This window comes from Hyaena hyaena, unplaced genomic scaffold, assembly GCF_003009895.1.
Source record: "Hyaena hyaena isolate Hyena2069 unplaced genomic scaffold, ASM300989v1 scaffold_298, whole genome shotgun sequence".
In the NCBI taxonomy this organism is placed as follows: domain Eukaryota; kingdom Metazoa; phylum Chordata; class Mammalia; order Carnivora; family Hyaenidae; genus Hyaena; species Hyaena hyaena.
The window spans coordinates 2087704-2112882 of record NW_024080927.1 but is presented as its reverse complement, the minus strand read 5'-3'; the positions used below and the strand labels follow the sequence as shown (position 1 = coordinate 2112882).

The window sequence follows — 25179 nt, the reverse complement described above, 5'->3', positions numbered from 1 at the left end:
CCACCCCGTGACCCCGGGGCCTCAGGGGGCTGCTTCTGCCTGCTGGATGGATCACAGCATCACTCCTTCTTCTCAGAACCCAGTTTCCTTAGGAGCTGCTTCCCCTTGGCGAGGAGACCCCACACCTTCTCTCTGGTGCCCTGTAGTCCCCCCAGTTCAATTGTGGGGAAGCTGCCCGGGCCAGGGGCACAGGGCCAGTCTCTGGGCACTGGGGGCCCTTGTGTTGAGCTGGCCCAGTCCTGAAATATGAGAGAAAAGGGACAAAGTCAGGGCCTGGCTCCCTGCCCCAACCCGACTCCTTCGCCTTACAATCTCAGTGCTTCCAGCCCTCCATGTCACAGACCCATGGTCAAGAACCAGAGCCCCACTACCCCCCTTTTGTCCACCCCCCCCCAACACACACACAGAGCTCAGAGAGGTGAATGTGTGTGATGCTGCTCATGAGACTTCTCTGGGTCTCCCTATAGGGTCCTGGGCTGACAGAGCTCAGGAGTCCTTGGACCTGCCCCTCGGGATAGGTGCCCCCAATTCCCCCATGTCACCCCCTCAGAGCAAAGGAAGACCAGGACCACTTAGAGGCAGCCTCCCACCCCTACCCCCCTGGGAAGGCCTCTCCCGCACCACCGCACCACTGCACAGACAGAAGCAGCATGCTCCTCCAGCCCAGCAGCTGTGGGGGTGCCCCCGCCCCCCAAGGAGGAGACTGGGACTCCTCCTTAAATGGCTGCGGGGACGCACCACTCAGCCACACACACACAAGCTCTGGAGGCCGCCCTGCCACCTCTGTCAGCCTATCTCCCTTGCTGAATCTCCTCCTAGCTCCACGGACCACAGGCCCACCCAGTGCTATTAGTGGCCTCAAGGACAGGGGGTGGGTGAATAGGAGGGCCACCAGGAAGCCTTCCTACCCCTACTCCCCATTCCCACATTCCTACCATGATCTCCTGTGCCTGGCACAGCCCAGTCAGATCTGGCCGCCAACGAGTTCCCCGCCCCTGCCCTCCACTCCCTTCCTCAGTGCCCGCCCCCGACTCACCACCACAGCCCTGCAGCCTCCTGGCCAGAGCCAGCCATGAAGCCCAGACCAGAGGCAAGGGAGCCGCATGCCGGGCCTAGGACCCCCCTACCCAAGGCCCTGGGGACCGACGTGGCGGGACCTGCCCTCAAAGAGGTTTGCCGGCACCTAGAGGCCAAAGCATCTACTGCTACCACTTCCCAGGGCTCCTTCCACAGCATCCCAGGAGGGAGGGGTTGCTGGAGAAGCAAATGAAGGGGGCCCATGAGCCCCAGAGATGAACGGTTTGAGGTTATCTCTAGATTTCAATTGTTTAAGCCCCCCCTTTATTCCCTCCAGCAGAGAAAATTAAGAATTGGAAGTAAAATCATGCATCCAATCCCCCAACAGGTCATGATACAGAGGACAAGGGTGGGGAGACTATTATTACTGGTGGCATTATATTCTGTCACCAATAATAATCACTATATTATAATACCATAGTCAGACGGTATCATAATAGTCTGATGAGTCACAATATGGATGTCACACAACATTCTATAAGCCGCATGGGCTATAGAATATGAGGAGTCAGGTACTATGGGGCATTATATACTAACATGACATGTACTCCTATAACAGGTGGCACTGCCCAAAGTAAAACCAAAGGGAGGGGATGATCCTATACCCAGATCTGGCTCATGGCAAGATCTCCCTCCCCCAGTCCCTGGGAGAAAGCAGAGGAGCCAGGTCAGCTCCAGTATTCAAGACAAAGGAGCGCTATCTGGTCATGGTGACGTAAGGTGTGGGGAGTCACATGAACAGAGGGGGCCAGTCCCCCACTTACATGTTGCTCTCTCTATATATATCTATCTCCATCTAGCACTGGACTCGTCTCCTCCTCGTTCTCTGAAGAACAGGGAACAAAGAGAGGAGTTGGGTTATGGACTGACTCACATATTCCCTGCCCAGTCACCAGGTCACTCAGCTCACAGGAACTGGTCCCGTTTTGCATAGCCTTTGCCTTTGGAAATATTGCAGACGGACGCCCAGGGTTTCCCACTGAGGCCAGGCCCCTCCCCCTCTCCCTGTGCCACGAGGCTGGAAGTCAGCTGTATTCCACCCACCCCGAGGAGAGGCAAGCTCTAAGAACAAGGACCCAGGAAGCTTGCTGGGCCTTGCTGGGCAACTGGCTTTAAAAGGCACCTGGGAGACAAGGAGAGGGTGGGAGGTTCCCTGAAACCCGGGCTATGACTAGTTTGTGGTGTGAGGGGTACAAGGGTGCTTTTCCACAAGGCCCTTCACCGACATCAGCCCGGGGCGGCGGGGGGGTGGGGGGGCTGGGGCTGGGCAGCTGGGTCAGATGGGCCGGGGCTCAGGGTCACAGCCATCACTCCTCTGCAGAGGGGTGCACATACTGGGAGGGAGCTGGCCCTGGCAGGGCTCTCCCTCGAAGCTTCATGCTGCGCGGTGCTCCCTAGATCACAGCCAGCCGCCCCCCTCTTGCGACACTGTCCCCACCACCACTCGGGCAAGGTACAGCCCCAGCTGCTGCGCTGGGAGCCCAGCTCCTCACTGACCTGACTCTCGGCCTGGGGTGCCCCGGGCTCCCTGTCTGAGCCGCTCGCCTCAGGTCCAGGGCCCTCCAGGAAGTTGGATGGAACCAAGCCCCTCTGTCCATTGAGCTCCCCCTGGGGAGGAGACGCTGATGAGGCTGAGACTAGCAAAGAGGCCTCAGCCCCAGCCCCTCAGCCCTGGAGCCCCTGGGGGGAACAGCCAGAGGTCAACATCCCTGCCACAACCTGGTCCATGTCAAAGTGCCTGGTCCATTCCTCCAGGCTTCCTTCAGGAACCCTTGCTCACCCCCGTCCCTGGCTCTGGTAGAGCCCTCCCTGAAAGGGCTGGTGAGGGGGGCAGAGCACACCCCCACCCCAATGTTCTCACATAGTAGAAACCATCATCGTCCATGTCACCGAACACAGTAATGATGTCGCCTGCCCGGAAGGGCAGCTCTGCCTGTGGAGAGCCCAAGAGGCAGACGTCAGCCCTGGGGAGGCCCTGCCACCACCCCCTTGGCTGGGCTCTCTATGGAGGTCTCACCTCCACGTCCATGTTGGGGGAGCTCTCCTGAGGGTTGTAGTCAAATGCAGCCACCATGGAACGGGGAGACTTCAGGCCGGCAGAGGAGACCTGCTGGGGGCGGCCTGCAGGGGAAGTGGGAGAGGACTGGGGACTCTCTGGAGCCCCCACGCCATACCATCCTCCACACTGCTGACCCCCTATTCGCCACCTGTCCACTAGCTGCAGCCTCTGGGGAGAACCCAGAGGGGCCACCCAGCCCCACCTCTTTCCCATCCTCCCCTGCACAGGAATGGCCCCTCACCTGCACAAGGGCGGGCAGAGCCTTCCACTTCAGCTGTGGAGAGAATGTGCAGGTGAGCCCCGCCCCTCACTTCCCTCCTCATCCTGGGCTGGGGGTGGGGCAGGGCAGGCAGGATGCTCGGTCTCACGCAAGGGATGCAGGAGAAAGATGTTCAGAGAGCAGAGCCCAGCCCTTCGGATGTGGTGGTAAACTAAGACCCAGAAAAGGTAAATGACTTGCTCCAGGCTGCACAGAATTTACAGCCAGGTGCTTTTTGGAGCAGAGGCCCCAGCAAACCACTCCCCGTCCCCATTAAAAGGACGCTCCCCAGTGGAGGCAATGGATGTGGCTGAAGGTCTGCCCTAATCCCCTTTACCTGCTCAAAACCCCACTCGTGTCTCCCCAGAGAGCCAAGCAGTGCTCCCCACCCCCACTCATCCTCACAGGCCCCAAGGGAGAAGGGGGGGTCTCACCCACCTTTCTTGGAGCGGCGGGGCTTGGGGGGAGGCCCAGCAGTGCGGGCTGTAGAGTACACAAAGGGACCATTCCCTGATCCAGAAAGGCAAGTATATGTAAGAGAGAAACTGAGGCAGGGGAGGGGGTCAGAATAGTGACTCTGGATCTCCTCTTTGGACTGTGCCAGGATTCTTGTGCTCAAGTTTCTAAAGGGCTTTCCTCTCCCATCCTTGACCTCCAGGATCCAAACTTCATGGCCCAGCCCCTCTGCAGCAGACCCCCATTCCACGTGGCAAGCTAACTGCTGTGACCACACTGGCCTTAGTCTCTGCAAGGCTGCAGGCTCTGCTGGACTCTGGAAAAATGATGCTCCCTGGCCACCCCGGATATACAGATTGCTCAGGAGGGGCTGAGTTGGAGCTGGGGTGGTGGGAGGTGGGTAAGGGACAGCAGTCGGACATACCTAAGCCTTCGGTGAGAACATCTGGGGACAAATAACCCTGCCGGAGCAGCTGCTGTCTCTCTATGGGACTGTCCACAGCCACCTCGGCCACCATGTTGCAGGGGACGTAGCCTATCCTCCCGCCCCCTTCACCGCGGTAGAAGCCATCGGCATCCTTGTCCCCAAACACCTGAAGGCAAAGATCAGTCATCTCAAGAGGCCAGTACAACTTGCTGCCTGGCTCCCAGGCCCTGAGCCCCACAGCACCACACTCAGAAATGCAGAAGAATGTGCTACCTTCTGTGGGTCATGAAACAGTAAATAGGGAGAAACAGCCAAGAATAAGGATCAGAGGGATGAGAGAAGATAACCCTTTTCATATATATTCACTCACTGCCGGCACATCCACCCCCCAGACCCTCCCGGCCAGCCCAGACTATATCTCTGTAATCTCTGAGCAACTGCAAAAAGCCTTGAATAAATACTCGGAGACTCCGTAAAAACTGTAATGTTAACAGTAGCTGTTATTATACTGTGCTGTATGCCGGGCCATTGAAGTATGCCACGTGCCCTGACCTGCTCTGTGAGGTAGACATGAACATCAGCCCATTTTACCAATGAGGAAACTGAGGTCCAGAGCAGCTAGTGCACCCACTCAAGGTTACACAGGTACAAGTGGCTAAGTCAGGACTCAGCTCCACGTCCTCTGGCTCTGGAAGCTATGGACTCTCCCCTCCCCCGCCACGCAGGCTGGACACCCCCAGTACAGGAGAGGGGAAAGGGTGGGGGACCCGGACAGTCAGTCAGTCACCTTCAGGATCTGGCCTTCCCGGAAGGGGAGCTCCTCTTCCCCAGCATCAGGGTTGGGTGACATTGACACCGGGTCATAGTCAAACAGAGCCACAAAGACCCTGACAGGTAGGTCCTGGTAAACCAGCGCCTCTTCTGGGGGGCTCCTCAGAGAGGCTGTGGAGACAGCGATGACAGTAAGCTCTTGCCAAAGGGTTAGGTTAGGAAAAGCCCCTTCGGCCTAGCCCAGCCCCCCTCAGGTGCTCACCCAGCTCAGTGCCGCCTGCCCTGGGGGCCTGGGCCCCTCTCCGCGGGGGGCCCCTCCTCCCAGAGCTGTCCTGCCCTCTGGGCTCCCCAGTCTCTGTGGCCTGCAAAGAAAGGGCAGCAGAGAGCAGAAGTGACCCACCATCCGCTGGTGGGCGAGTAAGCAGGGCAGGACCCCGCACGCGCTCCCCAGCTCTGCCCCATCAGCATAAGCAGCACAGCAGAGCCGGGACACAACATTCCTTTCCTGGAGCCTTGGCCCAATCTCTTGGAGACATCAGACACCCCCACGGCGGGGAGGAAGGGCAGAAGGGGAGACCCCGGCTCCGGCCACCCTCGTTGGTGAGTGCAGTAGAGGGGAGGGTCTCAGTGCTGGCTGAGGAGGAGCGTGGGAGAGGAGGGCCTCTTCTTGGCATCAGGGTCAGGTGATGCTGGACATCACCGTCAGTGTCCCGAAGACGTAACTAGCTAAGCAGAAGGCCACCCTGTGCAAAGGCAGGGGCTGGCTGGCGGCAACTGGCGGCTAGCGATAACAGAATATTGTGCATCCCAGTTCCGAAGGCAGAAGCAGCAAAGCAGTGGAATGTGGGTGGGAGGAGGCGGGTGAGGAAGCCCAGAGGCCCAGCCCCACCTCTGTGGATGGAGGCGGCAGCGTGGAATGGCAGTGGCTGGTGGGCAGCAAGCAGAGCCACCAGGCGGCAGCAGGCAGGGGGCTGCCAGGGTGGGGAGTGGGCACGGACCCGGGAGGGTGGCTCCTTGGCTCTGCCAGTCGCACTGCGGCCTCTCCGCTCTGGCTCCCCCTTCTCCCAGGCCGAAAGGCGTGGGTAGGGGTTGGGGCCTGAATTGGCCTTCAGAGGCCCCCTGGACCTTCCTATGGGGGCCATGCCCCAGGCCTCCCCATCTCCGAGGTAGCAGGAGCTGGTGATGCTGATGCCCCCGCCGCCCGCCTCCTGCTCGTCCTCAGAATCATATTCGATGCTGATCTCCAAGCACTTGGGGGAGAGGCAGCTGGCCAGGCTAGATTCTGGGGCCCGGCCACGGGAGCATCTCCGGGAAGGGGCCGGCCGCCCTCTCCCACCAGCCTCTGGCACACCCTTGGTCCCCTCGCCCACAGAGGGGCTGCCCCTTTCCCGTGTGGGGCCCGGTCGTCCAGAGGCCTGGGGCCCGCCGTTGCTGAGAAGTCGGCTGCAGTGTTCACGGGGATCTGGGGACCGCCTGCGGTTTGGGGGCTTCTCAGGGGAGCCACTTCCTTTCCTCCGGCTGTTTCCACCAACTAGTCCAGGTATGTCCTCCAGGCGGTCCCCAGCCCTGCAGGGCTCTGGGGACAAGGGACACGGGCCAGGCCCTCGAGGCTGACCGCTGTCAGAGCCCAGCCCCAGCAGTGCAGACTCGGGTGGGCCGGGGTCTCGGGAGGAACAGCCTGCCCCTGGCCTCTCCTCGTCTTCCTCCTCCTCTCCCTCATCTTCCTCATCCTCCTCTTCCTCCTCCTCGGGGATGCTAAAAAGCTTCTTGCTGCAGAACTGCTGGAGGGGCAGCTCCAGGAGCTGCTCCAAGATCTCCTCGTCGCTGTCGGTCTCACAGAAGGGGTCAGGCTGGGGCTGGGGGGAAGGGCAGTGGGGAAGAGAGGTCCGTGGGAAGAGGAGACAGCTGTGACCATTGTCCTCAAATGAGGGGAGGGGTTCCACGCAATCCCACAGCCCTCCCTCAGCTTCCTACAAGAGGAAAGACCAGAGAGGGGGCTGGCCCAAAGTCACACAGCAAGTCCAGAGCACAGCCAGAGGAGGAGTTAGGGAACACACCCTGGGAACAGGCTGCACGGACGCTGGGGCCCAAGGGACAGGAGCAGCAGAGAGCAGACCACACCTCCCCCCCCTCCACAGAGGCTCCCAGCAGGGGCCTCAGGCCAGGGCGCTGCCTGCAGCAGGCTGGAGCAGGAGAAGGGACAGAAGAGGGCCGCTCATCTTCTCCTTTCCTCCCAGGAAGGCAGACTCCTGAGCGACCTCCTATCTACTGCTCAGGACAGGGCCCAGGCCACACACCTAGGATGTTGCTGGCACTCCGTGGTGGCCGGAGCAGCTGCTGACACGAAGGATAGAGGCCCCCGGAACCTGAGGTCTAGGGCCCGCCAGCCCGTCCTCGCCCCGTTACCTTGGCCCCATTCTCCCTGATGCTGTTGCCAATAACCTGCTTCTGGAAAGAGCAAGTCCTGGAACCCAGATCCTCTTCCTCCTCCTCCTCCTCCTCCTCTTCTTGGATGTCTGAGAGATCCGAATTGTGGCCATGGTCCGCAAGGGAGCTCACCAGGTGGGCCCCGAGCTCTGCTGTGTCCTCCCTCTACGAGAGGTGAGGCAAAGGAAGGGAGAGGGAAGGGTCTGAGGAGGCACAGGGGGCTCCGGAAGGGTCAGCCCTAGCTGGAATGACAGGGGTCCCTTGGCAGAGGGAGAGAGTCATGTCCCAAATGGGGGGTGTGCTCAAGGGCGAGGACTGAGGGAAGAGGGGTAGTAGCCAAAAGGGAAAGAGAAAGCTGGGAAGACAGGTGACAAAGAAGCAGACGTGGGGCGCACACCAGAGTGGAAAATAAAGGGAGAGGACACCCAGGTTTGGGCGGGCAGAGGCAGGGAGGCAGGCCCTCGTTGTCTGAGGCGGCTCCGTACCTCAGCCCTGGGCCTCAGCCCAGACCCGGCGTCTCCTCCGCGGCCGGCCTCAGCACAGGGTCCTCGCGGGGCGAGTGCTCCCTGGCCGGGGCAGGGTGCCAGGAGGGCCTCTTCCTGGGCCAGAGGCGAAGCCGCGGGGCCGGGAGCTCTGTCTCCCGCAGCCGGCTCGCTGGCCCTCCCGTCCTCTGAGGTGCCCGGCACAGCTGCCCCGGCCTCCTCCTGGAATGGTGGGTGCTGAGGAAGGGTCCAAGCCCTGGGCCTTTGTCCCAGCCTCCACCTGTTCCCCCTCTCCCCAGCAGGGTACCTGGGAGCAAGCTGCTGGGGGCTCCTGGGGGGCTCCTCTCGCTGCATCTCTGGGAGGGCTTGCCGGGGGGGCCCCGGGGGCCTCTTGAGTTCCGTGCGGGTCAGGGCGCCGGAGGGGGGAGCTGGGGTCTCCAGGCCCCGGGGAGGCTGGAGCAAGAGGTGTTCTGGCTTCGGAGCCTGGCCGTGGTGAGGGGCAAGAGACCGTGGCTGGTAGGCAGGCTGCCACTAGGGCTGGGGGGACAGGAGCCGGAATGGAGTCGGCTGACTCGCCATGGGGCGACATGGTGCGCACAGCCACCTCACGGCACACTTGCATCAGCTGCAGCTGGGACAGCTCCACCAGCACACTGCCTGCTGTGGGCGACGCCACCTCCATGATCTGCGGGCAGAAGGTAGAGGCGGAGATGGCCGAGTGCGAGGACACGGTGGTGGTTAGCAGTGGCGGTTAGCATTATGCCAGGCAGGGCGCTAACGCCTTGGCATGCCTCATCTCACTTAATCCTCCCGGCCACAGGGCTGCAGCGGTGGCATGCTGTTTGAAGCACAGTCCTCCGCTCTCAAAGCCCATGCCCTCAACCGATCTGCCTGCTACACGATGCCCAAATGCCAGCGGCTGGGCATCTCTGTGCCAAGCTGGGGAGATGAGGTCTCTGAGCATGGCAAGGAGACACCCATACCCTATTCCCAGGGTACAGGTAGGCAGAGTCCCCAGGCCCTACCTTTTGCCCATCGGCATAGATGGCATAGCCCGTGACCCGGACGCCATTGGAGGTGCCAGCAGCATCAATTGTTACTGGGAGCCAGCTGATGATCAGGATTCCAGGGGAGGGTCCCGGCTCAATCTGCACATCCAGGGGGGCATCGGGTGGGCCTGAGGGGAGGAGGGCACCAGACCCAGGAATGCAGGACACTCACCTCCAGAGATACCAGCCTCATTTGCCATTTCCCCGAAAATGCATGTCCCCCGGCCTGGTCTCCCGAGTATTACAGAGCATCAAAGCCCAAGCGAGGCTGCATACCTGCTGGGAGTGTGGTGAACTGCAGGGTGGCAGCCCGCTGCTCCGGCCTCTCCCAGCCTGGTTCCCAGGACTCTCGAGGTGGGAGCTGAGCCTCCACTCGGGCCTGATAGAGAGTACCAGGCCGCAGGTGGCAGAAGGTGGCCCAGTAGGTGCTGGGGCGGGCAGGGGGGCACTCTTCCCCATTGAGGTAGACGGCATGGGCCAAGTTGCTATTGCCGGGCACCCAGGTGATCTCAGCAGACGTGGCTGTCAGTCGATGGACCCGCAGCTGGCTAGGTACCACCCCAGCCCGGGTACCCACCACCAAGCAACAGCGCAGAGGGTCCGAGCTGCCCTGGCTGGTCAGGGCCTGCACAGAAACACGGAGGGGCCCGGCCCGCAGGTCCAGGTTCTCGAGCACAGCCTTGGGGGGCACCCCCGGCCCCAGGGCCTGGCGCAGCTCCCCGTTCACGCAGATATGGTAGCCGCGTAGCTCCACTCGCTCAGGAGGCGGCTCCCAGGCCAGCACCACACTGTGGGCCAGCTGCCTGAGGACCACCAGACCCCGTGGGTAAGGCACAGCAGGGGGCCCGCCCAGGCCCTCGGGCTGGGGGCTCGGGCTGAGCTCTTCCCCCGCAGCCTCGTCCTCAGGTCTGGGCTGGCTGCGTCCCCCGCTGCTCTGGCCCCCGCTACTGCTGCCACCCCCACCTGCACTCAGGAAACTGAGTTCGGGGCCTGAGCTGTGGGACAAATCGGCCAGCTCCGGAGGGAGGGAGGTCAGGAGGTCATCGTCGGACACACGCTCTACAAAATTGGAAGGGACCAGGCCCCTTCGGCCATCCATGAGCTCCCCTGGCAGAGGGAGGGCAGGGAAGGGGAAGACAGAGAGGAGGCAGAGAAAAACCAGTCCAATAAATGCATTTTAGCAACGGTTAGCTGGTGATCTTAAGCATTTGATCCAAATCAACATTTACCTGCGAGCACTTTTAAAAGGCAAGAACGCACAACATCTGCAGTAGGGGAGTCATTGCTAATATTCGTAGGTGTAATAACAGCACCACGGTGATATAGGACAGCGCTTCTTAAATGTTAGTGTGCATATGAATCGCCTGGAGATTTGTTAAAATGCAAGTTCTAATTTAGTTAGGTCTGGGTGGGGCTGCGAGTCTGCATTTCTAACAGGCTCCCAGGTGCCAGCGCCACCAGGCTCTCCGAGAACCACGTTCTGAGATGCGTGCTGAAAGGGGGCTAGGCGAAATGTCATGATGTCTACAACTTGCTTTTACATCACTTTTCATTTTTAACCTACAGATGGAAAAAGCAAATATGGAGGAATGTTAACAACTGTTGAATGTAGGTGGTGAGTATATAGGTGTCCACTGTATTACTCTTTCATTTTACTGTATGTTTGAAAACTTTCATACTCCGAGGGCATGAGTAGTCGGGCCAGGGGCACCCTTGAACTTCCCTCTGTGGAAAACAGACATCCTCAAAGGGAGAGGAAAGCACCACCTGATCAGGGGAAGGGAAGGAATCTTTAGCAACAAAAGGCGTGAGTGCCGGAGAAAAGATTCCCGTGTGGGTTCTAGAAGGGATGAGGACCCCCAGCGAGCCTGGGCCCAGGAACATGACTGGTAGTCAGTCCAGGCAGTGTCCAAAGGTAAGCTCCAGTTCTCTTGAACACCTGACAATAGAGGGATGTCAAGGAAGGAAGAAATTGGGGACCCAGCATGCCATGTCCCAGCTAATTTGGGGGAAGGGAACGGATTCCCGGAGAACAGCTGAGCCCGTGGCTGCTGTGCTTCATTAGGAGGAAGGGGAAGCAGAGTCCAGGGTTTAGGAAAGAGGGTGCTGAAAAGGAAGACAAGTCTGAGCTGCGGGGGGGGGGCCTCCCAGTTTCCCCAACACCCTCACTCTCTACTGCTTCTAGGAGAGGGGAAAAGCACAGAAACTTGGAGAAACAATAGTGATTTTCAGTACATTTGAGACAATAAGCCCTGTAGTGGATCAAACGGTCACCTCTCAAAAGTCTGTCCACATCCTAATCCCCGGATCCTGTGAATGTGGCCTTATTTGGAAAAAGTATCTTTGCAGATGTAATGAAGTTAAGGGGCTTGAGATGAGATCATTCCAGATGATCTAGATGGGTCCTAAACCAAATGACAAGTGTTCTTAAAAGAGTCACATAGGGAGAGACACTGAGATAGGAGGAGGAGGCGGCAATGTAACTATGGAGGCAGAGACGGGAGTGACGTGGTCACAGGCCAAGAAACACCTGGAGCCACCAGAAGCTGAAAGGGACAGGAAACAGAATCTCCCCTTCGGCCTCCAGAGGGAGTGTGGCCCTGCCGACACCTTGATTTCAAACTTCTGGCCTCCAGGAGGTGTTAGAGAATACATTTCTGTCGGTAATTTATTACGGGAGCCCGAGAATATTAACATCAGCACTAACACTGAGGAATGTGACATTAAAGGTAGGAGCCTCTGCACTAAGCATCTCTATCACCCTGAAAGGCTGGCGCTGGAGCCCTAGCCAGAGTCAGGCACACGTTTCCGAAGCTTGAACCATCGACAGCAGTCCAGGCAGGAGCAGACGTAGAGGAAGCAGTCACTTAGCTAAATGTGACGAGGAACACAGCATCCCAGGCCCGTTGTCTCCACGCCTTTAGATCTACCCCAGATCGTATAGTTCAAATTCTAATAATTTCTGCTTAGTGAATATTTGTGTTCTTGCTGCCCCCCTCCAAGGAAAGTGGTTGGTTCCTAGGTTTTTGTTTTCATTTAGAAAGTCGTTTTCTGGGAAATATTTAATCCCACTTTCCTTACCCCTCCCTCTGGGGAGCTAAGCTGTTCACCATTGTTCACAGCAGTTACTCAAAGAACAGGTGCAGGGCCCGGGGTGGGCTCTGAAGACCTGGCCTTACAAACCCGAAGCTTTGGGAGTTACAGATTCAGATCTAACCTCTTTCCTACACCCCCACCCCAGTTCATGGCCCTCACCCTGCCCTGCCTACACTGCAACCCAGTCTTGGCACGGGCCTGTTCTCCCTGCTGTTTGGCCAGGGCCAACCTGAGGAGTCCCCAGAGACCATTTCTTCGGCAGGCCCAGCCCTGTCGCCCAGTCTCAGTAACGGGCTTCTGCTCAGGTGCCTAGGGCCCCCACAGACCCTCTAGCACTGCCCTGAAGCCCATGCCCTGCCTGGGCCCTGACACCTCCTGACTATTCACTGACACCCTCTCCTGGCCTCTGCACCCTGGTTCCCCCTGCCCCACACCCAGCTGGCATCCAGCTTCAGATCCGTGCTACATGCCCAACTTCGAGGTCACTAGTGTTAAGCACTGCCGTGCCCTGTCTGGAAGCACAAAAGCGGATTCAGCCAAATTCCCTGTGACCCCATTCATCACCTGGACTGTCGTAGGCCCTGCCCTGCCCTGCCCTGCTCCGGGCAGATCTGCAGTCAGACCAGCGGCCCCTTTCCTGGGCCCTTTCTGCGTGGGCTGCCAGGTCACTATATGGCTGAGCAGGCCAGGGAGATGGTAGGGGATGGAAGGGGTGGGTGGAGGTCTCTGGGAAGAGGGACTCAAAAGCAGGGGGATGGACAGAATAACTCTGCCACCTTCCTACCTTCAAAAAAGCCATCCTCGTCCATGTTGCCATAGATGTAGATGTACTCGCCAGCGGTGAGTGGGAGCTCCGCCTCTGGGTTCTCATTGGGGCCCTCGAAGGGGTTGTAGCTGTTGAAGGAGGCGCGGAGAGGGAGGATGACAGTGACCCACACCCTACCCCCACATCCCGTCTCCTCCCTCCCACTGTACTAGGCCTTTATGGAGACTTGGGTGTCCACCGGTAGCCAAGTAAGCACTCACTGTGCCCACCTGGCTCAACTGGGCAAAGGGGACATGTCCATCGGGGATCCCTGAGCCACCCCTGCCACCTCCAGAGGCCTCTCTCTTCACCAGCCCCTTCCTCCCATACACCCCAAATGCTAGGGAAATGAGTGGGGAGCAGAGGGGAGGAGCCCACCTATAGCGCGCTAAGAACACCTGGATCCTGGCTCCTCCCCGGCTGCCGTCCGGTGCTGCCGGGAGCAGGGAGACACTGTCTGCCTCCAGCTCTTCCACCTCGCTGGCTGTGTCCACCTGCAGGCAAACAGAAAGGGCCAGTCCTCTCCAGGCCCCAGGGCCAGTGGCAAAGCAGGCAGGTTTCCAGGATGAGCCAGAGGACCTACGGCTCTGAGAAGGGAAAGAGCACGGGCTGGACAACGCCAGCAGCAATGAGCCTCCGTGTTTTCTAAAGTCAGCACCCAGGCCAGCAGGTCCTGGCAGAGCCCAGCTGCCCTGGCAAAGCCGAGTGAGAATAACCTTGATCCCTCCTGAGCCCTGGCCTCTATTGTACCGTCCCAGTAAATAAGACCACTTTCCCCACTGATAGCAACCACTCCGGTGTGCAGGGGGTGTCCAATGGCAGTTTGTCTCCTTAAGGGAAAAACATGGCAAAGCACTCTGACTGTGAAGAGCCAGAAGCCAGGAGGCAGAAGGTCCTGAGATGCCCCTGTAAGGAGGGCACGGTGGGGGAGGAGTGTGTGGGAGGAGACAGCACAGCCCCTCAACGGCACAGCCAAAGCCCACACCGTTTCATCCCACAAGGGGGCAGTAGAGGCCGGGCTGGGTTCCCCTGCTTTTCACAACCCCGGAGCCCCAGGGCTGCTCTGGCCCTGCCCCCTCAGATTTTTTTTTTTTTTCCTGAGAGAGAGAGAGACAGAGACAGCGAGAGCAGGGGAGGGTCAGAGAGAGGGAGATACAGAATCTGAAGCAGGATCCAGGCTCTGAGCTGGCTGTCAGCACAGGGCCTGAGGTGGGGCTCGAACCCACGAACTGTGAGATCATGACCTGAGCCGAAGTCGGACACTTAACCAACTGAGCCACCCAGGTGCCCCTGCCCCCTTGGATTTCTGAGGTTTAGGAAGAAGTAGAGAGAGGGACAAGGTGATCGAGCAGTTGGTAATAATAAGAGCGGCCACATGTTAAGCATCTACTGTGTGCCCTGCGGTAGCGCTCTTCCTTTTACCTTTTCATGTAACCCTCATGACAACATTACAAGGTGGATTTTATTAATTCCAAAACCCAGATGAGGAAACCAGAAAGAATCAGAGACTCGCCTAAGACAGAGCTGGGATCTGAATCCCCGAACCCGTGTTCTTTCCCACACTACCACCTGCTTCTGCTACACTCACATGAACAGTCTCATTATACGGATCCTGGCGCCGAAGTGTCTCCCTCCATCAGGCTCAGGACTCCAGGGCCTCTGTGAGCCCCAGAGGGGCGGGGCTGGGCGGCCCCAGAGTAAGGCCTGCAGGTGAGCCCTGGAGAGCAGGGCGGCCTCCACCAGAGCTCCTAGCCCATAAAGAGGGATCCGCAGGCCCTTCTCTCCTAGGGCCTGGCTCCACTTTGCAACTTGGGACCCCACACAGCCCGGCAGCCACCCAACCCCTGGGAACCACAGAGGAGGATAGGGCCACCCCCTATCCCCGGGCCCCTCCCCAGCACTGACCTCAGGTGTGGGGCATGACTTGGGGCTGTTGTGGATGGATTCAGAGCGAGAGGAGTTGGAGAGGGACTCTGCCTTCTTGGCCGTCCTTCGAGGGACCCCGACAACAGTTGCAGGGGCAGGCTCAGAAGACTTTGGGGTGCAGCGCCCAGGGGAGCCCGGAGGGAGGTCAAGGTCTAAAGAGAAGATGGCACATGAGGTCTGTGACCTGAGGAAAGACTAGGGAGCAAGGAGGGCTGCTTGGATATGGGGGTCAGGACTTCCATAGCCACGTCTCCTTACAGGAGGGAAATATTTGAGAAGAACTTACTAAGTAGAGGTGGAAGTGATTTACATATATTATTTCACATGATCCTCAGAGCAGGCCGCTGAAGTGCACTGAATTATTTCCGTCTTACAGCTTAGGAAACCAGAGCTCAGAGAGGTTTAGCAGCATACTCAAAATCACATGGGCTGTTAAGTGAGAGGGGCTGGGGACCCCAGATCTGACTGATGCCCAACCCAGCTCTTTACAAGCCCTTACTGCCGGCTGCTGATTCCTAGTGCCCAACTCCCAGCTGTGACCACAGAGGTCTTGCTGGAGGAGAGGGCAGTGGCTGCGATGTTTGGCCAGACTCCAGGAGAGCCACTCCTGTGAGCTCATTTCTCCCCCATCAACTTGCTGTGTGACTTTGGGTGAGTTGCGAGCTTTCTCTGACCCTGAACTCTCTGCTCTATACAAAAGCATTCCAGACAAATGTCACTGGGGTCCACTTACCTTTGGGGCCAGAGCCACGGCAGGGCTGGGGGGTAGAGCAGCAGCAGGGGGGTGGTGGGTGGTCCCCAAGGGTACTGTAGCCCAGGGCGGATGTGAGTAGGTCCAAGGGGCCAGGGTGCAGGCGGAAGGCCTGGAGCTCCTGTGCCAGGAGGCTGAAGCGCTCTGTTTGGCTGCGGCACTGTTCCTCCAGCTCTCGAACCCGGACCTGGGCCAAGACCTCCCATAAGCCACCAGGCCCAGCAAAGCTGCCCAGTCCCATCCGGAGCCCCCACACCAGGCCTCAGCTTCCACCTGCCCAGCCCTAGCCCCGGGCACCAGCCCTCACCTGGCTGCCCACTGCCTTAACAGCGTCTGAGTGGGGTGTGAAGCACCAGGGCTGTGGGCGGCCTTCACTCCCAAGCCTCCCTGGGAAGGGCGAACCCCACCCCCCACACAGCACACCCTCACACCCCAGTCGGTGGCGCTCCCTCCTCCATGCTGCCTCTGGGAATGGCTCCCACTCCCAGCCCCACTGCCAGTATCTCCTTGGGAGTTTCTTTGGCTCTGCTGCTTGTCATGCTCTCAGTCAGTGACCCAAATCCCCACCTTCGCAGAGACCCTGCACAGGAGCTAGGGACATCTTTACAGCAGGAAGGAGCCAATTCTCAAGAAATTTTCTCAGGTATCAGAAAAGTCCTGGGGCACCTGGGTGGCTCCGTCAGTTAAGCGTCCAGCTTCAGCTCAGGTCATGACCTCGCGGTTCATGGGTTCGAGCCCCGCGTTGGGCTCTGTGCTGACAGCCAGCTCAGAGCCTAGAGCCTGTTTCAGATTCTGTTTCCCTCTCTCTCTGACCCTCCTCTGCTCACGCTGTCTCTGTCTCTGTCTCTGTCTCTCTCTCAGAAATAAATAAAACATTTTAAAAATTTAAAAAAAAGAAAAGAAAAGTCCCAACATTTGGGGCTCTCCCCTGGCCCATGATCAAGAGGATCATGGGTTAGACTCGTGAGGAACTTCCTCATGGTCCAAGTGGCTAGGTTTTAGATGAAGGTCAGCCCCACATCTGCCAGGCACTGTGGCAGCTCTGGGTGGAGGAGGTGGCCCCCATGTCCCGCAGGAGTCCCAGGCCTTCTACAGGTTCTCGGGTCCACTACCAGACACACCCTCCTCTGTTCCACATGAAAGCTGGGACCACCGGACCCTGAGGAAGAAGACCCAGCTCCGCCAGCCCGCACAGGCACATGGGAGAGGACAACCCAGTGAGGTGGGGGGTCAGGAGGCTGTACCTGCATGGAATCCAGGGTCGACTGTGGCAGGAAAGGAAAGCACAGAGGACAGGTTAGAACCCTTCACCCCGCGGGTCACTGCGCAGAGAGGGAGAGAGGGAGCAAGGGCCCAAGTGGACACTACCTGGTCGGCTCCCTGGACTGACTGAGCAGTTCCTAAATGGAAGGATATTTCAGGGTGAAGACAGCCCCTGGGGGTGGGGGCAGTGGGGGCTGCTGCCACCAGACCCAGGAGCCCCTGCCCAGCTGCACCCCTGCCTGAGAAGTAGGCCGACAGTGGAAGGGATTCCCTAGGCTCTGGAGCACTTAAGGGCCCTTCCTTAACCCCACACCCTCCCACCCCCATGCAGTCCATTACAGCTCTCTCTGAACTTCCCTGCCTTCCTCCCAAACTGGTGTTGCTGGCGGCCACTTCCAAGGACCCTACCTCCAGCAGCTGCACGGCCCCTTCATGTTCCCTCTTGGCTTCTGCCTGGGCCTGCAGGTAGGAGGAGGCAAAGGTTGGAGAGGAAAAGTGAGGAACAGGGGAGGGGAGGGGAGGAGATGGGTGGGGGGAGCAGCAAGGGCAAAGGGAGGGAAGAAAAGGAAAGGTGAGCTGGGAAGGGGGAGGCTGAGGTTCCTCACTCCCAGATTCCCACCCAGAGCCATACCTTAGGCCAGAGGGTAATAGCATCAAGGAGAGGCAGGTCTGATACTGTTTCTCTCTTTCTGGGACATCCACCCTCTGGGTTTCCCTCCTACCTCTTGGGATGCTCCTTCTCAGCCTCCTTCACCTGTGCCCTGTCGTTTGCCCCTTTTGAATGTTGGGATGCTGCAGGGCACAGGGCTGGGCACAGGGTACTTTACACTCTTCACTGTCTCCCAAGGGGGCCCATCTAGTCACAACTGGACCACTGATGACTCTGAAACCTAATTCCATGGCCAACTTCCCCATGACTCCAAAGCCGTAGATCCAACTGCCTATGGGAACGTCCACTTGTATATTTGACACATAACCCAAACTTAGCCAGAACAGGACTCAGGACTCAGGACTCCCTAACTCTCACAGCTGCTGCCCCTTCATCCATCACCTCCTAGAGGGTGAAGAGCCCGACACTCCATCAAGGTTTATGCAGCAAATGGCTACGAGAAGCAGGGGCTCAACCAGAATCCTATGGAGTTTTGCCACTTCTCTCTCCAAAATACTTCAGCTCCTTCCCCTTGGGTCCACCTGCATCACCTGCACCCTTGTCCAGATGGCCCTCCTCTCCCGCCTGAACCACAGCAGCCCTGACACCTGACCACCTGCCTCTTCACCCACACCCCCAACCCACCCTCCGCAGTGCTGCTCATGTGATCTTCTGAAATGATGAATCAGATCATGCTACTCCCCTGCTTGGGACCTTCCAACAGCTTCCAACCCCTCAGAGAACAAAATATCCATTCTTCTTTAAGGCCCCATGAGATCTGGCTCTTACCTATTCCTGCTGCTCTGTCTCACCTATTATAATCTAGCCAACTGGTCTGGACCCCCACACTCTATCCTGCCACAGGGCATTTGCACTTCAGTTCTACTTGGAGTGCTCTTCAGCTGGCTCCTTCTCACCCTTAACGTATTAGGCCTTCCCTGCCCCCCTCTCTAAAGTGGCCCCTGGCCCCACCCTGGTCACTCTGTCACATCACTTCCCCCCCCACACCTGGGCCCATCAGTGACAGGGGTCACCTCACTCATGTATCCACTTATTTGCTGATTGGCCTGGGCCCTGATCTTTCCCCACCACTGTCCCCCAGTGCCTCGCACAGAGCCTGGCACTCAGCGGGTGCTCAGTAAAAGCTCACTGGATGAGCACCTGACTGAGGGGTCCAGCAGCCTACCACCCCTCCCCCCCCGCTGCCCGCACCTGCTGCAGCCTCCGGACTTCCTCCTGCTTCTCCCGCAGGCTGAGCCGAGCCTGCTCATGCTCCACCTCGAGCTGCTGCCTCCGCTGGGCCACCTCCCGCATGTGCTGAAACACAAGACCTTGGGTCAAGGCCACAGCCCGGCTCCACCATCCCTGTAGATCTAAGATGTGGGAGCCTTGGACACCATGCGTTCCCTGTGTTATGAAGGAAACTGAAGTCTGAGAAAGGCAAGGCTGGTGGTGCCAGGACTGGGCCTCAGACCCCGGTGCCCCACATGGGGCACGTCCTCCTGCCTCCCTTTGTCCTCGCACCAGGGCCCAAGACCCTCCCCCCACCCATGCAATCTCCTCACCTTCAGCACCTGCTCCAGGCTCTCCAGCTTGCTCTGCAGGCCTTGGCTCTTGCGAAGGGCCGAGTCCCTCTCCTGCGTCACCCCCAGGAGCTGGCCCCTCAGCTCCGCATTCTCCCACTCCACCTGGAGGGGGGCGAGCAGCAGGCAGCTGGTGCGTGAGCCTTGTCCCAGCAGCTCCCTCACCGGGGAGGAATAGCACCCTTCATACTTTGGCCCAGTTCAGGGGGTGCAGCAGACAGCCCCTTGCCCAGGGACCAGGGCCCCGGCAGAAGCCCAGCCCCAAAGCACGTGCGCAGAACCGCTACCTGCTCTTTTTCCGTGGCTCTCCCACTGAGCCGAGAATTCTCCTCCACGAGGCGGGCATTCTCGTTCTGGGCTTCTCTCAGCTGCAGTTCCTGAGAAACCAGGGGAGCTCTGGGGTGGGGGGCCCACAAAGAGGATCCTGCCCTCCCTGACAAGGCCTCCCCCACCACAGACAGGACAGGAGGTGAAAGCAGAGCTGAGGGAGCCCACCACCCGGCTGGCCTCAGGAAAGCCCCTGGAGCTCACCAGCTCCTCACATCGCCTCTGCTTTTTCCGGGCTTCCTGCTCCAGGCTCTCGCATTTCTTTCGCTTCTTGCTGAGCTCTGACTCCTGTGGGGTCAGAAGCAAGGGCTCCTCACGTGGGGGAAGGCAGACCTGCCCACAACTGGTTGCCTCCAGCCCTTGACCTGGGACTTACCAGCTGCTGTACCCTCTGCTGTTTCTCTGGCTCCCCTAGGCCCCCGGGTGGGGTTTCCACATCCTCTTGGGGCCTGGCCTGAGAACGCAGGGGGCAGTGGGGAGGCTGGCACCTGAGAACAGGGCCTCTGGGCAGCCTGCCCCCCTGCCCAGCCTGTCTGTGCGTGTGCAGGCTCCCACCGCATCTCACAGTCAGCAAAGATCCCTGCCGGGGAATGGGGGTGGTGGGGAAGGGGGTGCCGCCTGCCCCGCCTCCGGCTGATGCGGGAGTGCAGAGGCTGTGCCCCTGTGTCCTCCAGACATACTGCTTTGAGATCCTGGGACCCATGTGTGCCGGGGGAGATGGGTCCCTTATCCAGGCCAAAGCTTTCCCTTTTTAGCTTCCAACAGCAGCCCTGCTCTGCACTCAATAACTGTCCTGGGTGTCCTTCAGTGACTGGCAGAGAACTAGGAGGCTGCTTGGGCACCCCCGCCCCGGGGACGGGGACACGGTGCTCCCAGGGCTAGGAATTCTGGATCATCCAAACCTGGGCTTTGCCTAGAGCAGTGCAAGCCTGGCCAGATCCTCCTCCTAGCTTCCCCCGAGCCCACCCAGCCTGTCGCACTTCAGATTTATCTGTGCAAACCCTCAGGGAGGACAGCTCTCCAAGGGAGCTGCATCTCCCTCCCGGGGCCAAGCAGAGGGGGGAAACCTGAGCAAGAAGCACCCCCCTCCCCCCGCACCCAGGCCTACGTCGCTATGGAATCCACCTTCTCCCAGCCCTGTTCCCAGAAGGAGGTGAACCTAGGTGCCGATCAAGTAGAGGATGGAGAGGAGCCAGACCTAGAAGTTCTGGGGGTCCGGAGTGTGGTCCCAAGCCCTAGCGACAGAGGCCGCCCACGCCCAGCACCCAGTGAGGGTCGCCCGTACCTGGAGCCGAGGCGGACGCACCGCCACCCCCGGGGAGCCGTGGCCGGGCCTGGAGGACCAGGCGGGCGCTGAAGGGGGCGTCCCCGCGCTACGGCGGCGGCGGCGGCGGCGGCGGGAGGCGGCGGCGCGGGCTGGGCCCCGGGCGGCTGCCAGGGCAACCGCGGATTTGCGGCCGGGCCATACCACTGGCGGCGCGGCAGGGGCGACGGGGCGGGCCTCGTGGGGCGCAGGCCTGCGAAGGGCGGCCCCCGAATCGCCCGGGTCCAGCTCAGCGCAGGTACGGGCGACCCTGCCGCCTGGGGTCGGGAACGCTCCCCAGCCCTTGGATGCGCACGCCACCACCGGGTCCTCGGGGCTCGGAGCGCTGTGCAGGGAGAGCTCCCAGAGCGTCCCCCAGCCCATCATGGACGCCCACACACCTGTCCCGGCGCCAGAGCTCACCTCTCCCGGGGCCCCGGGGGCGGGCGCCCCTGCTCTGGCCGGGGCGGCTGGGCCCGGGGGCCGGGGCGGCGGGGGCGGCTCCTGCTGGTTGCGCAGGGCGATCTGCCTCTGTAGCCGCAACACCTCCCGCTGGGACTCGCGCAGCAGCCGGTCGAAGTCCCTCACGTGGAGCCACTGGGGGCCCTCCTGGTTGGGGGACAGGGAGAGGAGTCAGGCCCAGCCCTTGCCCGCCCCACACCATCCCCAGCGGAGGCCGCGTTCCACGGTGCCGGGGCGGCCCCGAGGCGCGGGAACGTGCACATCCTCCCATGCATACATGCCTGGTCATGGGTGCACGCGTGCACAGCCACATGCTTCCGCGAGCCCGTGTGCAGACAGACACAGTAACTCATTTACTGGGCGCTCGCGGTGTGCCCGGCACTGTGCTAAAATGCCTTGTGAACATCGCTCCACGCAAGTGTGAGGGGTCATACAGCCAGACCCGCTGGCAAACGGCGTGAAGCCTGGAGCACAGAGATTCCCAGGTCTGGGACTCCTAGCTCCACCCCCTTCAGTTCGGGCTCCTTCTCCCCGCTCCCACCTGGGCCGTTGCCAGGGGAACCTACTCCCCAGCAGCTTCTACCTTCCCGCTTCATTTGCATCTCATCAACATCTCGTCCGCATCCCACAAGCCAGGCAGGTAGCCCTGCTGGAGGGCTGAACCGGAAGGGGTGACCAGGGCCTCCTCGCACCTTGCCAACCAGGGTGAGCCTGGCCTGCAGCTCCCTGCACTCCCGCTGCAAGGCAGCAATCTGCTTGTCCTTAGCCAGCAGGGCGCTGGCTGTCTCACTGAGGTCCCGGGCTCGCTGATGGGCCAGGGCCTTCCGGCACAACTCCAAGCTGGCCCCGGAACGGGGCACAGGGGCACTCACCTGGCCAGAGGAGGAGGAAGGCCATCGGTCATCTGAGGGCTGGGGCACTTCTCCCCCTCCTCAGCTCCTCCCAACGGAGGGATTAGGATGAAAACCTAGAAGTATGGCCTCCTGCTTCTACCCTCTATCTGGGGCACTAGGGGACCTAGACTAGCCCCACTCCACCCCATCCCAGCAGTCCTCAGACAGAGCTGGAAAGGTTAGCTCCACATCCTAGTTTAGGCCCAGAGGCTGCTGCTAATTGAGGGCTGCCACTGTCGTGGGTCTCCATCCCCGCCCCCACAGCCCTGCACCCAGAGATGAGCTCAGCGGGAGGCTGCAGCCAGCCCCAGCACGTGGCAATCCAGAAACCCGCTCCCTGCCTGTTCAGGAACTCCCCGCCCTCCCGTGGCCCCAGAAGCCTTTAGCCTCCTAGCCCAGCCACCATTTGCCCTTCCTACACCTTGGCCCCTGGATTCCTGCTTTCCTGGGTGCCAGGAGTCCTTGACTCCCGGGCCCCACCCCCTCAGGCCCAGCCTGGCTCCCTGGGCACCCAGCCTCCGCCCGGCAGCCTCCCATCCTCACCACCTTCAGGTTAGTCTCCTGCAGCTTCCGGGCCCTCTCCTCCAGACGCTTGGCGATGACCGCCAACTCGGCATTCTTCCGCTTCAGCCTCCGTACCTTCTCCTCTGTCTCAGGGAAGCTGCTCTTCCTCTGACAAGGGGTCAGCCAGAATCGGGCCATGCGGGGAGCGCCCGACAGACCCGAGCCTAACTGTCCCGGACTTGGACGAGAGCCCTGGGCTCACAGTGGAGTCCTTGGGAACTCTAAGAAGGGGTTCACCCTCTCTGCGTCTTGGGGTCATGTCACCCCACAGAGCCCACACTTGGAGGGATGCTTTATGGGATGAGGAAGGTGCGGAGGCAGAGGGCTAGGGTGTCTGAGCCTGCCTTCCCCCAGTCCCAGCCCAGACTGGGGACCCTCTTTTCAAGCCTCACCAGCATCTGATTTTCCTCCTTAAGGATGGCACAGCGCTGCCGCAGCTCCCCCAGGGCCCTCAGCAGCTCCAGATTGGGCCTGTCCCCAGAGCCCACGCCCAGCTTGCCCTGGCATGGGAAAGGACAGGACACGGCGCCTCAGGAACCTAGTCAAAGCCCTCCTTTGGAGGCATCCTGCCCCCCAACGGTCTAAGGAGACATGGAGACGAGAAGGTTCTCCCCCATGTCCTAGGCCTTCAGAGGGGTGCATAGGAGGCCCAGAAGGGGCCCCCGCTGGCCTCCCCCAGCCCTGAGACCCTCTCTGCTAGTCCCCAGTTCTTTCCATCTCTGCCCATCTATCCCTGGGAAATGCCGGCTCAAGCTCCCAGCCCCACCCCTCCAGGCCCCTTCTTTCCCCCAAAGCCCCGGTCCCTCCATCTTCTAGGGGAGGCTGCTCCCACCTACCCCAATCCTGTCCTCCCTGGCTCAGCCCAGCACTGAGCCCCCTCCCCTGAATCTGCTTCCTCTGGACTCTGATTCCACCATACACCCCCCACCACCCCACCACCCCCAGCATCGTCCAGCCCCCAAGGACGGAGACTCGCCGAGGAGGAGACACAGACAGACAGACTCTCAAAGAGAGACTCACGGAGGGAAGGGGCAGGGGCAGAGCCAGGGCCAGATGTAGACAGACAGGCAGAGAGTCAGAAGGATAGACATATGGCAAAAAATGGAGCCACTGACATTCCTGCCCAGAGAAGGGATGACACACAGTCACAGAGAAGGGCCCACGGACCGAGACAGGCCAGGAGAGGAGGGGTGGGCAGCGGGATTGCATACGTGCCCAAGCTGGAGGGCGTCAGTAGGCGCCCCGCCTGGTAGACCCCAGCCCTCCCCAGCTCCCTTACCTTAGGAAGAGCCTCCACCTCTTCGTCCTCCAGCCTCGGGCAGCTGGGTCTGGAGCTTGCTGCTTGGTGCCCCAGGCCGGGCAGCCCAGTTTTGGTTCCTTCAGGGTCAGTGCCGCCCATAGCCCCAGAGCTCTGGGCTCCCTCTGAGCTCTCCTCAGGCCTCAGCTCTCCAACCTGCCCGGCTGCCAGAGTATCAGCAATGCCTGGGGCTGCGCCTCCAGGTTCGCTCCCCTGCCCTGGAGTCCAGTTCTGCCAGGCGGGCAGGGCCCACGGCTCCATGGCTCTGGGGTCCCCCAGCTGTGGGAGAGGTGTCAGTTGCTCCATGATACTGCCAGGGGCCCCCAGGACCCGGGCCGGGGGACATCACCCAGCCAAGTGGAGGGGCTGGCGAGGGTCATGCCAGGCCAGACCCTTTCCTCTCTGAGCTCTTGGCTTCACCGAGGCTCCATCCACGGTTGGCTGCTCTTCCTCACCCACAAAGGAGGCTGCAGGAGTCAGAGCTGCCAGAGCTGAAGCTAGGGGTATGCAAGCTATGTTTGCTCGCGGCTGTGTGTGCGCGCGCGTATGTGGAGGAGCGAGGGTGTCCCCGTGGGGGCAGGGAGGATGTGCAGAGGCCACCAACAGCAGCGCCTGGCTGGGGGTTTGCGTGTGTCTCCAGGTCTGTCTGTTCGGGTCAGCGCTGTCTTGTGTGTGTGTTTGGAGGACAGGTGCCCCCACTCGTGGGGGGGGGGTAGTGGCTCCGTGTGTCACTGTCTGTGCCTGTTTCGGAGTTACCAGTTGTTTCTGTGTGTGTGGGGGGGTGTCTGTATTGCAGGGCTGTGGCAGGGCGTGATGCTGTCACTGGTTGTATCTGAGCAGCTCAGTGCTGTGTAGCTGTGTGCTTCGGTGTCATTGTATGTCCGTCAGCGTCTGCGAGTCTGGCTATCCATCATGACCCTCAGCCTGGCTAGGGTGTGCGGGAGCTGCTGGGGGTGATCCTCGACCGTCCGCTGTGGTCCTTTATCTCCCGTCCCTCTCTCTGCTGCCGCTCTCCTGCTTGCTGGGCGGTCGGCTGGTCCTAAGGAGGTCTGGGTCGGTGGGCTGCTTGCCTCATAGTCTCTGTCCCTGCTGGCCTCAGCTCTGGGGTCCCCGACAATCCCGGAGCCCCGAGATGGTGGGCGCCGAGGAGGGCTGAGCCTCAGAATGGGGGGGGATGAGCAGGGGAGAGCCAGCCTTCCCCTCCCCCTCCCCGTCTTCTCCCGCCCACCAATAGGAAGTCGGCTGCTGGTTTC

The 25179-nt window shown here is 60.4% G+C and overlaps 1 protein-coding gene across 3 annotated transcripts; it reads right to left on the bottom strand.

The window, feature by feature from the left end:
- Positions 1–177: 177 nt before the first annotated feature.
- TSPOAP1 (TSPO associated protein 1) lies at positions 178–24885 on the bottom strand. Of its 3 annotated transcripts, none has more exons than XM_039247354.1 (32): positions 23909–24885; positions 23022–23129; positions 22609–22737; positions 21865–22044; positions 21134–21319; positions 19784–19861; positions 19612–19695; positions 19368–19457; positions 19063–19185; positions 18710–18814; positions 17257–17307; positions 16830–16850; positions 15568–15772; positions 14814–14986; positions 13287–13402; positions 12888–12997; positions 9284–10114; positions 8984–9135; positions 8266–8643; positions 7962–8180; positions 7456–7641; positions 6048–6905; positions 5312–5411; positions 5066–5220; positions 4276–4444; positions 3834–3905; positions 3378–3410; positions 3095–3198; positions 2939–3010; positions 2575–2685; positions 1842–1903; positions 178–239 (listed from the first exon to the last, which is right to left on the bottom strand). In XM_039247354.1, the coding sequence occupies exons 1-31, from the start codon at positions 24230–24232 to the stop codon at positions 1874–1876; spliced, it is 5553 nt and encodes a 1850-aa protein (XP_039103285.1). In that variant the 5' UTR covers positions 24233–24885; the 3' UTR covers positions 178–239; positions 1842–1873. The 3 variants fall into 3 exon arrangements, with proteins under 3 accessions (XP_039103285.1, XP_039103286.1, XP_039103287.1); XM_039247355.1 differs by having other exon boundaries at positions 22612–22737; XM_039247356.1 differs by lacking the exon at positions 3834–3905.
- Positions 24886–25179: the final 294 nt, after the last annotated feature.